The sequence below is a fragment of the Natator depressus genome, chromosome 14, assembly GCF_965152275.1.
Source record: "Natator depressus isolate rNatDep1 chromosome 14, rNatDep2.hap1, whole genome shotgun sequence".
Taxonomy (NCBI): domain Eukaryota; kingdom Metazoa; phylum Chordata; order Testudines; family Cheloniidae; genus Natator; species Natator depressus.
The window spans coordinates 16,246,394-16,261,955 of record NC_134247.1 but is presented as its reverse complement, the minus strand read 5'-3'; the positions used below and the strand labels follow the sequence as shown (position 1 = coordinate 16,261,955).

Genomic DNA, 15,562 nt, shown 5'->3' with positions numbered 1-15,562 from the left:
TTGAGCATAATCTTTCGTGAGCTACAGCTCACTTCATCGGATCCTCTTTGTGTCATACACATGCCCCGAGACTTTTGTGTTATAAATCAAAATGTTCATTGTTAGGGGAGGGACTTTTTAAATATACTTGGCTCAAGGGTGGCCAATCCTTGCCCAGGTGAGGGATTTATTAACAACTTGCCAGCAGTCTGAGGGCCACATCCAGTTTGTGGAGCAGATGGCTGTCTGGCTTGTCTTTAAATACAAAGTATAAGTGCAAAGTAGACAGTACGTAACAGCATATGATGATCCACCTTGATATTGAGACTGCTTGCCTCAAGATGGAGTGTTTCCTGTTGGTACATGTAGTTTCTGCATGCCAAGGATCCATTTGAAAGTACAGCTCTTAGAAGTGGGGGGGGAGGGGAAGAGGGTGAGGGTGGAGAGGGAATGGCACCTTCTTGCTCAACAGATCTGATCCTTTTATATGTCATTTACAGAATTTAGCAATAAGTGTATTTACTGCTTTTTACTTCTGTGTTGGGTTTGTAGTGCTAAGATTGAGCTGGATTCTATTAGTCCTTCTTTCAAACACTAATTAAAAAATTCCAGTCACCTATGCCACTGAAAGCAATGAACATATGCAGGGCCGTCCTTAAGATTTATGGGGCCCTATGCACGACAGCAGCCTGGGCTCGCATGTGTATAAGGGTGGTCTTTTGAAGGATTTATTTTAAAAACTATGTCTGAAGATCCAAGCATTTAAGGCTAAAGATGAATACTCAATTGTGCATCTAAAAATCGATGCAAGGAATTTTTAGAGATGTGATTTTATAATCTTCAGCAACACACTGAGATTTTTTTAAAGCAAATGTTAAATTAAGGTCCTGTAGACTAACATGTTCTGAGTAAATATGACAGTAATGCACAACTGGTTTGGTCAGTAAATTCAGAAATTGAGAGTATATACCTGGAGATTGGCAAATGCCTGTTAAATGGCTTCATTACCACTTGAATGGTTCTTTAACAGTTTTAATGTTGTGCTAATAGGTCTGGCGGGCTGGAAGGCTTTTTCACTTTTAAGTACTAGATCCCCTTCAGAGGAAGGCTGGCCAGGCTGTAGCAGCCAGCTGTGGTGGGAGTCTGCAGGAAGGGTTAGAACAGGGATAGGAAGAGGTAGGAGGCTGGACACTAAGACTCAGGGGTACCCCAAATTTTCAGGTGCCTTACGCAGCTATGTATACTGCATATGCCTAAAGACGGCCCTGAACATATGCAGGTGTCATAAAGGGTCTTTTCTGGTCTGCAGGACACTTTATTGGGGATAGAGTAGGAGAAGGAAAGAACCCAGCTTGAGTCTCAGATCCCCAGATCAGTTTGCATGGCTAGCAATTAGTAAACTACCTCTTGCAAACCAGGGACGTTTGTTAATATCCTTTAAGGAAGCTAAATGTGGAAGCCCACAACACCATTTTTAGTCACTTTTTGGAGCAGAAGTGCTCTTTAAGATGAGAGCAGCACCACTGCTTGAGCTGCACTTGGACCAACAGCGGCATCACAGCTGCCATGACATGAGTAATTTTAAGATCCTTAAAGGGGGAAAAAATGCTAAGCACCAGCTGGTTCAGTTGAAATGAGTGTGAGATGCAGGTGCTTGATGCTTCTGGAAATCAGACTCTTAATTTCTTATTAAGCTCTTCTACTTCTCCCTTTTTAAAGTGATTGCTAAAATTGAAGTTCTGTGGGTCTTACGGAGTATATACGTATAAATTGCAAGAAGTGATGCACGTGTATATTAAACTTGATGCACCAAGGTTTAATTGAAAAAAGTGGGAGCCTGTCATGCAGTGCAATAAATAGATATATATGCATGTAGCAATACTGCCGTGTATGGAATCTAACTGGGCTTTGCTTTGTTTGTAGTGATGATGGCCAAAGAGAAGCCACCAATAACTGTAGTCGGAGATGTTGGGGGAAGAATCGCCATCATTGTGGTACGAGACTGAAAAAGCAGTGCAGTGGGATCTTTTTCTCCTTCCATCTCTAAATATTTATGCTTCCATGTAGCTGGGATTTCTGTTCTGGAGTAGAAATGACATGACATGATCGTGTCGGGACATGAATGTTCACATTCCATCCTCTCCTCAACTCTCTCCAGCTTTCCTGTGTATCTGAATAGGAAAGACAGACAGACACACCCTGTTAGTATCCAGCATTCAGCCCTGTGCCCAAAACATGGGGATGTGGACCCTCAAATTTTCCTGCCCAGTTACACCAGAACCCAAAAATAAATACCTCAGAATGGAAATCACTTGCCGCTGGTCTCCTTTCACCCTTCTGAACTGCTGTTGAGATGGGTGGCATGGGGTTTTGGTATCATAGAGAGGATGGATAGTCTTCTCCTTTAGATACAAGACTGAAAGTCCAAGACCCTTCTGGGTTCTAGTCCCATTTTTGCCACAAACGTCCTGTCTGATCTTGAGTAAGTCAGAATCTCAGTGCCTCACATTTCCCTTTCTTTAAAATGGGACTCCTATATCTCACACTGGGGCTGAGATTTAAATCATTGTATGAGAGGCACTCAGATACTACAGTGGTGAGAACTATAGAAATATCTGCAAATAAATAAAATTACATTAATTATCAGAGCTGGTGTATTCTGCCTGGGTGTATAAAGGATCTTCAGCAGTAGTCAAGGTAGACCCTAACTTCCTCAAATATATATGGATTCTGCTGCTAGAGATGTGAAGAGATCAAAGTCTGTCTTCTTTCAAGTGGTAACTTCCTGGTTCTGATTGTGGGGTTTGTTTGTGTTTCTCTCAGGATGATATTATTGATGATGTGGAAAGCTTTGTAGCAGCTGCAGAAATCCTGAAAGAGCGTGGTGCTTACAAGATTTTTGTGATGGCCACTCATGGAATCTTATCTGCAGATGCACCCCGTCTAATCGAGGAATCCGCAGTTGATGAGGTATGTCACTGCTGCTTGTCTTGTGGAGATTGGAAAAGGTTGGATGGTGGCCACATGGATTCACACACTAGCTTTTTGCCTCTAGACAGCAAGGTTCCAGTCAGTTTTAGGTCGCAATTGTAAAATGACTTTCATCACAGACTGTTACCTAGTAAAAATTGTTCCTCAACCAACCAACATACAATTCGGCATGCAATTAATGTTACCTATTCTGACTGGGACTGGGTTTGGGATGATTTTTTCAAAGCTTTATTTGGGTTAAGTTTAGCCTCTGCTTGCACTGAATAGCTTTTACCTGTGACTAATGCTTATTTTTCCATGAGTGAAACAATTAATCAAATGTACATATATTTATGAGAGGACAATAAAGCTGGCCTTTGCTAGATGACAAAGATCCAGGAGTGAGTGTAATGGGGATGTTAAATGAGGCTTCTAATATAGTTATCAGAAATGGGTTGTTATCCATTTTTTAGACGTTGAGAATGGAAAATCTCATTTAACTCAGAGGCATATGGCCACGTAAGAGTCTGTCCTCTATGTAGATTTCCCATCTACATATAAACTTAATACCTATCTGGATGGAGGGTCTAAAGCACAGCCACCATTGGAAATTATGCTGAGTTACCTTAGTAAAGGAGCCTTTGGCACCAGACACTCTGGGAGAGAAACTCTCTGTTTAGGGAACAGTCCCGCTCTGAATTTTATGGCATTTGTTTTAATAGCCACACTTCTCCAAAGGGCAGACTTCACCTATTTTATTGGTACAGTGAGCTGGGATTATGTCTGCATCCTTTGCTATCCTCTAGCAAAACCATTCACATGGATGCTTCTCCATCACATCCCATGTGCATGTGTTTGCTTTCGTATAATATTTTACTTTTCTCTGCCTCTCCTGTCTGGCCATGGACTCTGTGGGGCATTATTGGATCAAGCCATCAAATATTCCACCCTGAGTGGTCAAGAACCTGTGATGTAATCAGACTTGCTAGTCCACGTGGAGGAACTTCATGCAGAGCATCACTGATGTTGGCCCTTTCTTCAAATGGTCAGCCTTGCAAGATCTGTCATTTCAATCATGTAATATTAGTGATACTTACACCTGCCCCAAATCCTCTAACTACCCAGAGAAACTTCAGATACAGCTGATTTTCAGAGTTATTCTTAGGTAGCTGTTAAATCTGAATTGATGTGTTGGTAGCACTTTTAATGTTTTCCTTTCTATCTCGCTGCAGGTGGTGGTGACCAACACAGTTCCTCATGAAGTTCAGAAGCTGCAATGCCCCAAAATAAAGACTGTGGATATCAGTTTGATCCTCTCTGAAGCCATCCGACGAATCCACAATGGGGAGTCCATGGCTTATCTCTTCCGCAACATCACCGTGGATGACTAGATTGCAATGTTGCCCTTGTCCTGGGTTTCCTGAAGAGAAGGGAGAAGGAAATGTGCATGAGAATGCAATGCCATAAATTATAGACATAACACAACTGTTTCTTCTGCTAGGGGGAGGGTGTAGGATGTTTAAGGACTGAAGCCACGGGATTGAATAGCAAAAGTAAAATTGAACAGCCCTGATATACAGCCTCTTCTGTTCACCTTGCAGGGAGGATTACATTTTAGTTCTCATCAGGAAATAGGCTTTGAATTGTAAGTAAAAGTTGCCTGAAAGCTATTTAGTGTCTGCCTCTCACCCTTTAAAACAAAGCTGTAGCCTCATGAGAGGGGAATCTGGAAGTCTTGTTGCCGCACATGGACTGATGAAGTAAGGATTTTCATGCTGCTTCTAGTCTATGAATTGACTATAGAATACAGAAGGGAACGCTTCATTTAAGCTGCCTGGGCAAGTAGGGTGCTGCCTGTAGTGTTGATGTGCAGAAACCCCCTGTGCCAACTTTTGTAGCCTTTTCTAATTTCATTTGTTCAGCATAGGTTTATTTTTATGAAATTATTGGCTGTAAGTATGTTCAACAGTGGCAGCCTAGAATGACCCAGTGGCAGCTAAATCCTTAAATAAATTAGATTTGTAGGTCTTTGTAACAACTTAAATATATTTATCTCAGCAGGAGTGGAAACATAGTAGTAGAATATGTCAACCTTTATCTCTAGAGCCTTGGATTCTTGTCACAACTCCATGGCAAGTAATGTGAGTTTGATCCTTGCTGGAACACCTGTCTACATTGAAAATTAAGCACAATTTGTGATTTTTGGCTGTTGGCTCAGAAGTTGCCTGGGATTGATGTACCCTGGCAGAATTGTATGGGGGAAACTTTGCATGTCTGCCTCGAAGATTACTATACTTTCTGAAATTCTAATGTTCAAGCAGCTAAAAAGCATAGGATTTTTATTTTGGACCTTTTCCCTGTGGACAGCTGCCATTTTGGTCTGTTATTGTAAATATGTTAAATACATTTCCGGGGCAGCCCTGTAAAGTAAAAGAAAATGTAGATGCTTTAAAACTGCTTTCTGCAACAGACAGGCCTTGTTGCTTCTTTTCCAAGTGACAAAAATCCTTGGCTGTTGGCAAGGAGAATATGGCTGGGAAAGCAATCTTAGTGAATTGTGGTGAGTTTTGCTGGGCTGTAATAAGATCCCAGGGCATATTCCAAAAACATCCGCCATGTAGGAGGACAGGTCAATATGCATGCCACCAAAACCTAGAATATTTTCAACTTGGCTCTGATCAATAGTTTGAGGCTATTGCTTGGGAGAGGACAGTGCAGATTGATTGCTCTGCCCAACAGGGGTTTGTTTTACAGTATTACTTGCCCTTCAACTTCTACCTATATATTTCACTCCCACCTCAATGTACAACAAATTCTAAAAGTGTCAAAGAGCATATGTTGATGCTGGGAGTCCAGGAAGAGCCTTGAATATTCAGCAAACAAAAAGTCCTCAGTAGAGTGAAGTGCATGTTATAGAACTAGCTTCCTATCTCATAGCCACTGAACATGTATGGAACTATGGATTCAGGAGGACCTTGTCTTCTCTCTGGAATCCAGCTGCTGATCTGTACCTCCAGACTGAATCTTCTTGTAAGCAATATACGGGACTCTTCTTAATTTAGTGGCTTTGTTCAATGGAGTATAAAAAATGGACTTTTTTATACTCCATTACCATGACTTTATGTATGTGACTCCTCAGGGCTGCTGCCAGTTATATTTTAACATGGTACCGTACTTTTTAAGTATTACTGAAGGGACTGACTGACAAGCATGTATGTGAAGAAATCATAAATACTCATGTCCCCTTGTTCTTAATTTGTACTAGGCTACAACTGTTCATAGTGATAGCCAGTTTTACAAACATGAAAACATTCTCTGCTCATATCCCTTTTTAATTACTTTAAGGTAGACCCTATCCTGGGTGAAGTGGCGCAGTTCATTAATCTGCTACCCTCTTGCCTCAGATTAGTCTCTGTTCAGATCTTGTTGTGGGACACAAGTCAGAATGAATTTGGTTGGGCCATAGTCCCAAATCGTTCACATCACAAAATCCCCAACCAGTTTGGCCCAGTTGGCAGCCTGTGCTCACAAGGCCCAGAATTGCAATGAGAGAGATTGAAAATCGGATTAAAATGCATCAGAAGAGCTATGTGGAAGCTTGCAGTGCATCTGCCTGAACTACAGCTGGCTTGGCATTGAACTTGCTGGGTTTTTTTTCTTTCTTTCGTGGAATCCAGCCCTGGTGGCTGTCGTCATTACAGGGTGTGCTGTCAGGTTCTTTTTTTCAGATGAAGGCCTCTCCCACCCAGTTTCCTCTGCCTTTTGGAAGACTTGATTATCTTTATGGCTTTGCCAGTTATGAGAGTTGGGGTATAGGGGGCCTTGTAGGATTTAGTTTCTTATAGCAGTGGTGCCATTCAGAAAGTCTTGGTCTATCTACCCATGTCATCTTTTTTCCCATCCCATCTCCCATTTCCTGTGTGTTCTGTCTCTAACTCAGTTCTGATATTCAAAAGCAATAAATTTAGATTTCCTGTTTAGGTTTTAAACTCCTGATAATTTAAATGTTCTATTCTTGTAAAACAGAAAATTGGCATATTCTTTTCTCAACCCACCATCTGCCACCTTTCTCAGAACTTATCTTGGCTGAGAGTGCCTGACTGGGGGGAGAGGTTAATGATCTAAATAGCTACATGATGGGATTACTTTGAGAGTTGATTTTAAAGTGGGGGGGGGGGAGGTGTTCTCGTTTGTTTGTTTGTTTGTTTGCTGATAGATCACTCAGGTTCTAAACAGTCTTCCCAAGATACTTGGAGTATTTTACTTTTGAGAATTATTTAGCAGCATGTATAAAATATATACATTTATGATCCCCTCCTACATTTTACCACATTGACATGGCTTTTTACTTCAGGATGTCATGGAATTCCTAGAAGTCAATTTAGTAATGTGTTTAGCATCCACTTTCTGAACCCACCCTCAGCTGAGGCCATAGGAAGAGTGAAGATTCTTCATGCTCTTGTTTGATGTCTCAGAAAAAGGAGAGAAGCTCAGTTTAAATTGCACAGTACTGGAGAGGAAGCAGTTTAAACTGAGCTTCTGTTATCTCCCAAATTCAAACTTTCAAAATGGTCTTGGTGACTTATAAATGTCTGCTTTCTGCACGTGTCTTAAGTCTCCGTTAGGGCTGTAGTTTGATGATCTCTAACAAAGAAGAGCCTTTCCAAATTGAATCTCTCAGTGTGCAAGTTGCTTTAAAACTATACTTATGTCTTTGCAGTCTGAATTGAAGTGAGTAAAGGACACAGGAGAAAGTAATGAAAGCCCTGGAGCACCTCTTTCTTGCAGATGTATTTATGTTCATGCATTTTTCCTGTCCAGGGCAGAGTGAAAACAGCTGTGTGGTTGGCATATGTGTATAGCATTCATAAAATCTGCTTGATCTAGATTATGCTGTTAGCTAATTTCTTTGGAAAAAGTGACATGAGCGCTCATGCCTGTGTCTGTTAGAAAGCCGTAGAGAAATCCCAGAGTGGATGCTAATAAACTCTACATTTTCAACTGAGTGTTTCTCTGAAATTCATTGCAAAAAGCACTCCAATGGCCCAGACACAAGCCTGCTGAATGTGCATAGTATCACTATTTGCATTGGTTCCATTGCACGTTTCTTGGTCCTTTACCTCTGTGACACAAGAAGCTTATGATCACCATTAGAGCTCCTTTGAGCTGCTGTTCCCGTTAAAGGCAGATCATAGTGCAAAGCAATAGGGGACGACTCTTACAAAGCAAAATATTCAATAACAGATCAAATTCAGGAAGACCATAGCGCATATCCCTTACTAAATTTCATGGTCACAGCTGTCTAATCCTCTACAGGGTCAAAGTCCAGCTAACTTATTTTAAGTCAGTAGGGTGGAAAGTATTTTCTACGTCTTTTGTGCCTTTGCAAAGAATTGTACTGCCCTCCTTGCAGATGGTGCCTGTATTAAGTCATCTGTGCTAGCATGTGTAATGCCTGTCAAATGACCGAAATTTATTTCGGTCATGGCTTTTCTTTTTGATCCTAGAGCAAGGAATTCTGCCTGAGGTTTGAGCCTCCAGCCAATCAAATGTCTTAATTTTTATGCTGGATGAGCTGCCCGAGATGGAAACTGGCCTCTGCTACAGCGACAACAGCATTAGTAGAGACAATTGCAGTTCAGGGTTTGTCGCCTTCCTTGCCTCTGACAAAAGGTGCTAATTTTTAATCACTACATACAACCATGCAGATAAGCCTGGCTGAGCCATGTGGGCATGATTCTGAACCCTTTGCTTGCACTGAGTAGTGTTCACTCAAGCAATAGTCCCTTTGACTTGAACAGGGACCATTCAAAAGTTCAGTATACATAATGGATTGCAGAACAAGGCTCTCTAATGGTACAGCAGCATGGCAAGCAGAAACCCACGGTAGCAAGTCTGAGCCTGGGGCTATGCACCCAGGCTCCTGCTATGGTGTTAAAAATCGCTGTATAGACACATGGGCTCTGAAGAGCATCACATGAGCTGGCGTCTGTAGACCCATCTCTGAGACTTCCTTGCTGTAGATCAGGGGTAGGCAACCTATGGCACACGTGCCAAAGGCGGCACACAAGCTGATTTTCAGTGGCGCTCACACTACCCGGGTCCTGGCCACCGGTCCGGGGGGGCTCTGCATTTTAATTTTAAATGAAGTTTCTTAAACATTTTAAAAACCTTATTTACTATACATACAATAGTTTAGTTATATATTATAGACTTATAGAAAGAGACATTTTTAACTTTTTTAGAATGTCTCTATTACTGGCACGCAAACCCTTAAATTAGTGTGAATAAATGAAGACTCGGCACACCACTTCTGAAAGGTTGCCGACCCCTGCTGTAGATTCACACCTTGGCTGGCTATGCACTAACTCGCCGTGTAGACAAGCCCTAAGAGTTAGTTACCCCAGGGACTAAATGCCACTTAAACTTTTAATACAGATGTTATGTGGTGAAAAGGGCCCTGGGTGGCTTCTTTGCACTAGTTAAACTTCACCCTAATGTTGACAATCACTTCTGCACTTTTATTTTGATTTCATTGCTAGTAATAAGCCTTTCCTGTACCTTCATGTCTATTGGAAAGGTGGGTGGCTTTGAATAATTTCCATAAATGTATGCAGGAAAAAAACTCATGAGGGTGAATGCATATGGTTTATACTATATTAGGCTAAGGCTTGTGTAACCTCCTGCTGTAGAGCTATAGGTTAAGCTGATACGGCATGATCCTGCATTTGTTAGCATACCTGGGTTAGGAGCCTTAAGCCTTTTCCATTTTTAAAGGGGACAGGGGGAATATGTTTTCCTTTGAACAAGACTTGGCTACTGCTCTCTCCTACTAATGGTCATCCTTGAGAACTTCCAGTTCAGTGACTAAGCAAATACCAAGACCATGGAGGGGAGAAGGGAAGGAGCTCACTGCAGTAATTCTCCCTGTTATAAAAGGGGCTTTGTTTAAATGAGTGCAGTAGCAGAGGAGCCTGCCTTGGGTTTGTCTCCACAGCCAGCTCTGTAGCATATGGAAGTGGTGAGCCTGAACCTTCGGGAGAGGAAACCTGGCTTATTTTAGTTTTTATTAAGGCATGGCAATAGTGATGCCTAGAACAGAGTCCGATATTTGGGAAGGTGATAGAAGCACTATTTTATCTCCACAGGCTTTGTGCATGGTCCCTGAACACCTGTTTCTGCTAAAATTACCATGATAAATGACAGTTTCAGAGGGTAGCCATGTTAGTCTGTATCAGAAAAAATAACGAGGAGTCTTTGTGGCACCTTAGAGACTCACAAATTTATTTGGGCATAAGCTTTTGTGGGCTAAAACCCACTTCATCACTCCAATTTTCACTCCATGCATCTGATGAAGTGGGTTTTAGCCCACAAAAGCTTATGCCCAAATAAATTTGTAAGTCTGTCTAAGGTGCCATGATAAATGAGTGATATTGATGCTCAAATTGTTGTCATTTAAACTACAGAATTAATGCCCTCTTCAGAGGGAGGTACTTACTTATTTCTGTAAACTGCACCAAAAGGCCCCAATCAGGAGTCATGGTTTTGTTGCATTTGGCACAGTATAAGTAGTAAAGAGGCTGTCCTAAAGTTCTTATGATCTTGTTTAATGACAAGATGCCACAGGTGCATGAAACAAATGGCGGTGGGTGGGGTACTGGAGGATGAGGCAACAATATGAGCATGACCAGCTGTGCCTGCAATGCAGCTCTGTGCCTGCCTAGCCACCAAATGGCAGTAAGGAGACTTTGCTGTGCCTGCAGATCTACTGCATGGAGGATGTGCAGAAAAAACATCGTAGGGCTTAGGGGTGTGATTTATGCTCACTGTTACCATGTGCTAAGGCATAGGCAAGTGGCAGAAGTCTGAAGTCACCTTCCGAGTGATTGTTCCAGGCAGGCTGGTTTCCATCTTAGGAAGAGGAGTTGGTGTTGGATGACTGGGAAGTTTTTCTACAAACAGCAATGCCTGAAAAACGCCTTCTAATGAAAGGGTAAATCGTATAAAAGCAGATGGGCCTATCCCCAAAGTGGTGGTATAGGTATTGTGAGCTATCCTTTCAATCTGCCCAGGGAGATCTGCTTGGGGAACTTTTCCTAACTGAAAACCCTGAGTTAATGCTATTTTAATGACTGCACGTTATATGGTCCCTGTCCCAAAGCATTTTATTTTTTACTTCTGTAAAGCAAGTTAAAACGGGACAGCTCATCCTGAGGTTTAGGGCGCTGCACTAAGACTTGTGACTTTGGGCAAGACACTGAATCTCTATGCCTCCATTCCCCTTTGGTGAAATGAGGATTGCCTTACCTGTGACTGCTGTGAGAACCAGTTCATTAACATTAGGGTGGTGCTCAGATATTATCGTGAGGATGGGCCATAGACCCACTGTGACAGTGAAATTCAGATCAAATGTTTGAACCTAGCAAAATCTCAGTTGTAGGGGTGGGAGAGATGTCCAGATGTCCGTTTTTGGCTCAGCCTGTTATAAACCTGCCCATGGGTTTGGAGAGAGTAACACCTGCCCCTCACACACACTCCCCATTAAACTTCAGTTCGCGCTCAAGCACTTCTGCATTTAGGACTAGGTGAGGCTGGTTTTTTAAATATCCTTAGTATAGTCTCATTTGTAGAAAAGATATTAGTTCCTCCTCCTACTTTTCTGCGACCTCTCTGTGCTCTGGATGACCAGTCTTGTTAGAAGAACAGAAAACACAGAAGCCTCGGTATCCCCTGTCCCCTCTCTTTTGGGAGCAGCTGTCGGAACTCAACATTACTCTACAATGGATGTTCGTAAGTGGGGGTAAGTGCTTTCCCTCACTGAGTATAGACCGTCATGGGGAGATGTTCACCTGCATTTCATGTGGTATGCTGACATCTGCTGGATGTTGAGGCTCTGTCCTATAAAACCACTGACTTTTTTTTTTTTTTAAATGCATTGAAAATAATAACCTGGCTGAGATCTATTTTAGCCTGGAGGTCCTTGAGACAGTATGGAATTGAGATTTAAAGAGCACTTCATGTAATACCTCTATGCAGGGGAGTTTCTTAAGCTAGAACCTGGCTGGCTCCTTGCATGTGCAGTAGGGCCAGAATGTCTGGCTTGCATTAATTTCCTAATACTCCATGTGAGTGAGGCTGGCATCTGTGCATCTTTCATTTGGTGTTGAAACTAACGGGTTCTAGTCTTGGGAGGAAAATGGAAGCCCCTTTCCTATCGATATTTATGGCCCTAGCTCTGTTAATCCATGTGTACACAGAATAACACTTCCCTGCCTTGGGCCTGGGTTGAGCAGTTGTAAAAACACGCATTCTGTCACAACTCGCCCCTCAGCCTTGCTCTGACCTAATAACCCAAAGGGACAATGACTCATGAAGACTGTCGTAAGGTTAAAATGACTACAAGTGGGATTGGTGCCAGAAAAATAGCTGGAATGTGTCTGAAAATATTTTTCCCATCACATTACTAAATGCATCATTTTCACTGTCCAAGAGAATGGCCCTGCTGAAAGAAACTGAACTACGCTATCCAGCCTTGTGTGGGAAGGGCCTGAGCCAAAGCTCATGGAAGTCAATAGTAAAACTTTAGTTGACTTCAAGTGGTATAGGATCAGGCCTTTCCCTGGATGGGAATCCTCCAAGGGTAAAAAACCGTCATGCTGGAGAAAGTTGTGCTGGGGTTACAAGCACAGGAACACTACCACTGACTGAGGTTTGGGAGGACTGTCCTAAAAACAGGTGCCAAGTTATAGCTGGTTCAGAACAATAGGGTAACAGTCCTCACAGTGCCTGGGGGGAGGCCATGGCTTCTCTCATAAGGGTAACCGATTAACATCACTGTCCTGGCCAAATTCTAATTTTGGTGATTTCAATCTGTTTACCTAAACTAATATCCTTTGCTTTCAAATGGATACAGTTACAGCATTTACTTCCTGTCCTAAATTGATCTGCACTGCTAGACAGCTGCTGTGTTCCAGTGCAGAGCTGACTGTACTGCAGCAGTGATGAAGTGATATTTTTTACTAGTGTAGAAAATACTTTGAGACAAAATACACAGGTTTGAAGGATGGATACTGATGTGATGCTGTGAATCCTACATGCATGGCATAATGGAGAAACTCAAAGCACATTTTCTGAAAATACAGTATATTCGTCACTTGGCACAAAATTACTGTGGGACTCATTACTACAGGATCTCATAAGGCCAAGAGCTCAGCAACATTCAGAAAAGGACTGGGCATTTATGTGGTACAGGGGTATAGTTACAATATTAAAAAACAAGATGTTTAAAGAACATATAAACATTTTGAATTTTGGGGCATCAGCCAGCCTCTTGGGGACAAGGAGGAAACTTTCCCTGAGGAAGAGTTAGCCCTACAGTAAGGTGTTAGGGGTTATTTCCTCTGATGTAGCTGGTACTGGCCCCCGTTGGAGAGAGTATGTTGGCCTAGATCGGGGGTTCTCAACCTTTTTCTTTCTGACCCCCCCCCGCTATAAAAAGTCCACGGCCCACATGTGCCACAGTAACTGGTTTTCTATGTATAAAAGCCAGGACTGGCGTTAAGGGGCAGCACCCAGGGCAACTGCCTGGGTCCCCATGCCACAGAGGCCCCTGCAAAGCTACATTGCTCAGGCTTTGGCTTCAGTTTTCTACCCTGGGCCCCAGCAAGTCTAATGCTGGCCCTGCTTGGTGGCCCCACAGGGGGCCCCAGACCACAGTTGCTGACTTTCACAATAAGCCAAAAATCAAGCTAATCCCATTTCAAAAAAAGGCCAAAACAAGCTAATCCCTAAGAACCCCATCACTCTGTGACTAGATTCCTCCTGGTGTGCAGTCTCAGACTGTGGTGAGCCCGCTGTGCACACCAACTCTCTCCCTCACTTGCCCATCCCACCTCCCCCCCCCCGGCCCCTGCTTGCGAGGAGCCGATTAAAAAAAAAAAAAAGCTACAAGCCAAAAACTAGCCAACAAGCAACTCACAAGCCAATTAAGCCAAAAACAAGCTCAGGTTTTGCGTTTTTTTCCCCCACAGGTTTGGCATGTCAGCCCTGGACCCCTAGTTGAGAACCACTAGCCTAGATGAACTGCTGGTCTGACCCAGTCTGGCAATTCCTATTTTAAACAAGGTTTTCATTAATTGGATTTACATTTGCAGAGTTTCTACTCTGCTGCACCTGAGAAACATGCACCAACCTTTGACTTTGATCAAATTAGCTGATGGTGAGTTGTATGATTACCCACTCCAACCCCACCCCTAGTTTTTAAAACAGCACACTTTAAGGAGGAAGGGATGGTCTAGTGGTTAATGCACTGGACTGGGAGGCAGGAGACTGGGATTTAATTTCCAGCTCTGCCACTGGCTCTCTGTGACCTTGGGATAGTCACTAACTTCATCTCTCTTTCCCTCTGTTGCCAGTCTTATGCTCATATTTTGTATCCCTTTCTCCCATCTTCTGTCTCTTGTCTAATTAGAGTATAAACTCTTTGAGGCAGAGGCTTTCTAATTGTGTTTGTGTAGTGCCTAGCACAATGGGGTTGGGCTCAGTAAATTCTACTGCAATGGAAAATAATCAAAAAAATTAAACATACGGTTTTGCTTGTGTATGAATAACCCTAGCTTATTGACACACCAAGTATTTCTAAAATGAGTGAAAAATAAAATACCTTATACTCTGTTTACTTGCATTTCCCTCAATGTGGGTAATAAGCAGCTGCAGTCACGATAGTCAGGTTCCTAGTGCTGCACGGTCAGGGTTGCAAATGAGCCAGGATTGTGTTTTACTGAGTAACAACTAGCTTCCATTAATTTTTTTTGGGGGGGGGGAATCAGCAGACCAGATTTCTGTTGGTCTTTGATTGTGTGAATTTGTCACAGAAACTGAATGTTGAACCACCTATGAATTTATTGTGGCCTTTTTAAGGCTAGTTCCTTGACTTTTGTTTTTGCGAGCTCACACCAAGCCCTCTGGGCCGTTCAGGAGGCAGTTCGTATTCAGGAGCCGGTAGGGAGGAGCAGTTCAGGTCTGTGGGTAAAGTCTGGCATGCTCAGCAATTTCAGGCTAAGGTCACCCTCCATGACAGCCTGCTGTGCTGTCCTTAAAATGAGGAGAGGCTGACGAGTTTTACCGAAGGGTGGCCCTGCAGCTAAACCAGCTAGGGCCCTGCTTCCTGCAGCCCCAGCTAGCCCACTCCTGTAGGTGCTGGCACTGGCTTGAAGTGGTTTCCATCATCGACAGGGTTTACAGTTCGGTTTAATGGCTCTCAGTACCCCCCCATTGTACAGATTGTCCCAGCGCCCCTGCCCACTCCTCCAGAGCCTCTCCACCGCCTACCCAACGCCCCTTCTGTCCTCCAGCTGCCATGGCCCATTCTTCCCAGCTCAGCAGCCAGGGTGCCCCCCAGCCAGCCCATTCCCCGGATTAACTCCCTCCCTACCCATGTGTTTCTGGAGGCAGGCAGAGGCAAAGGCCCACTGCAACCCCCTAGCCCTAGCCTTTCAAATCCGGCCAGGAGTGGGGCCAGGCCAGGATCCAGCCCTTCTCCCTGCCTTTCAGAGCCGCTTCAGTTCAGCCTTGGATTGGGGGGGGGGACTACTTCCCCAGGCGCAATGAGCCA

General features: G+C 43.2%; 1 protein-coding gene across 6 annotated transcripts in view; it reads left to right on the top strand.

The window, feature by feature from the left end:
- The window catches only part of PRPSAP1 (phosphoribosyl pyrophosphate synthetase associated protein 1), a 93,783-nt gene extending 87,267 nt beyond the window's left edge, over window positions 1-6,516 (top strand). For all 6 annotated transcript variants that reach the window (XM_074971791.1, XM_074971787.1, XM_074971790.1 and 3 more), the window contains 3 exons: window positions 1,903-1,973; window positions 2,803-2,949; window positions 4,182-6,516. In XM_074971791.1, coding sequence (XP_074827892.1) covers window positions 1,903-1,973; window positions 2,803-2,949; window positions 4,182-4,340 — 377 coding nt within the window. In that variant the 3' untranslated portion in view covers window positions 4,341-6,516. The remainder of the gene's footprint in view (window positions 1-1,902; window positions 1,974-2,802; window positions 2,950-4,181) is intronic.
- Window positions 6,517-15,562: the final 9,046 nt, after the last annotated feature.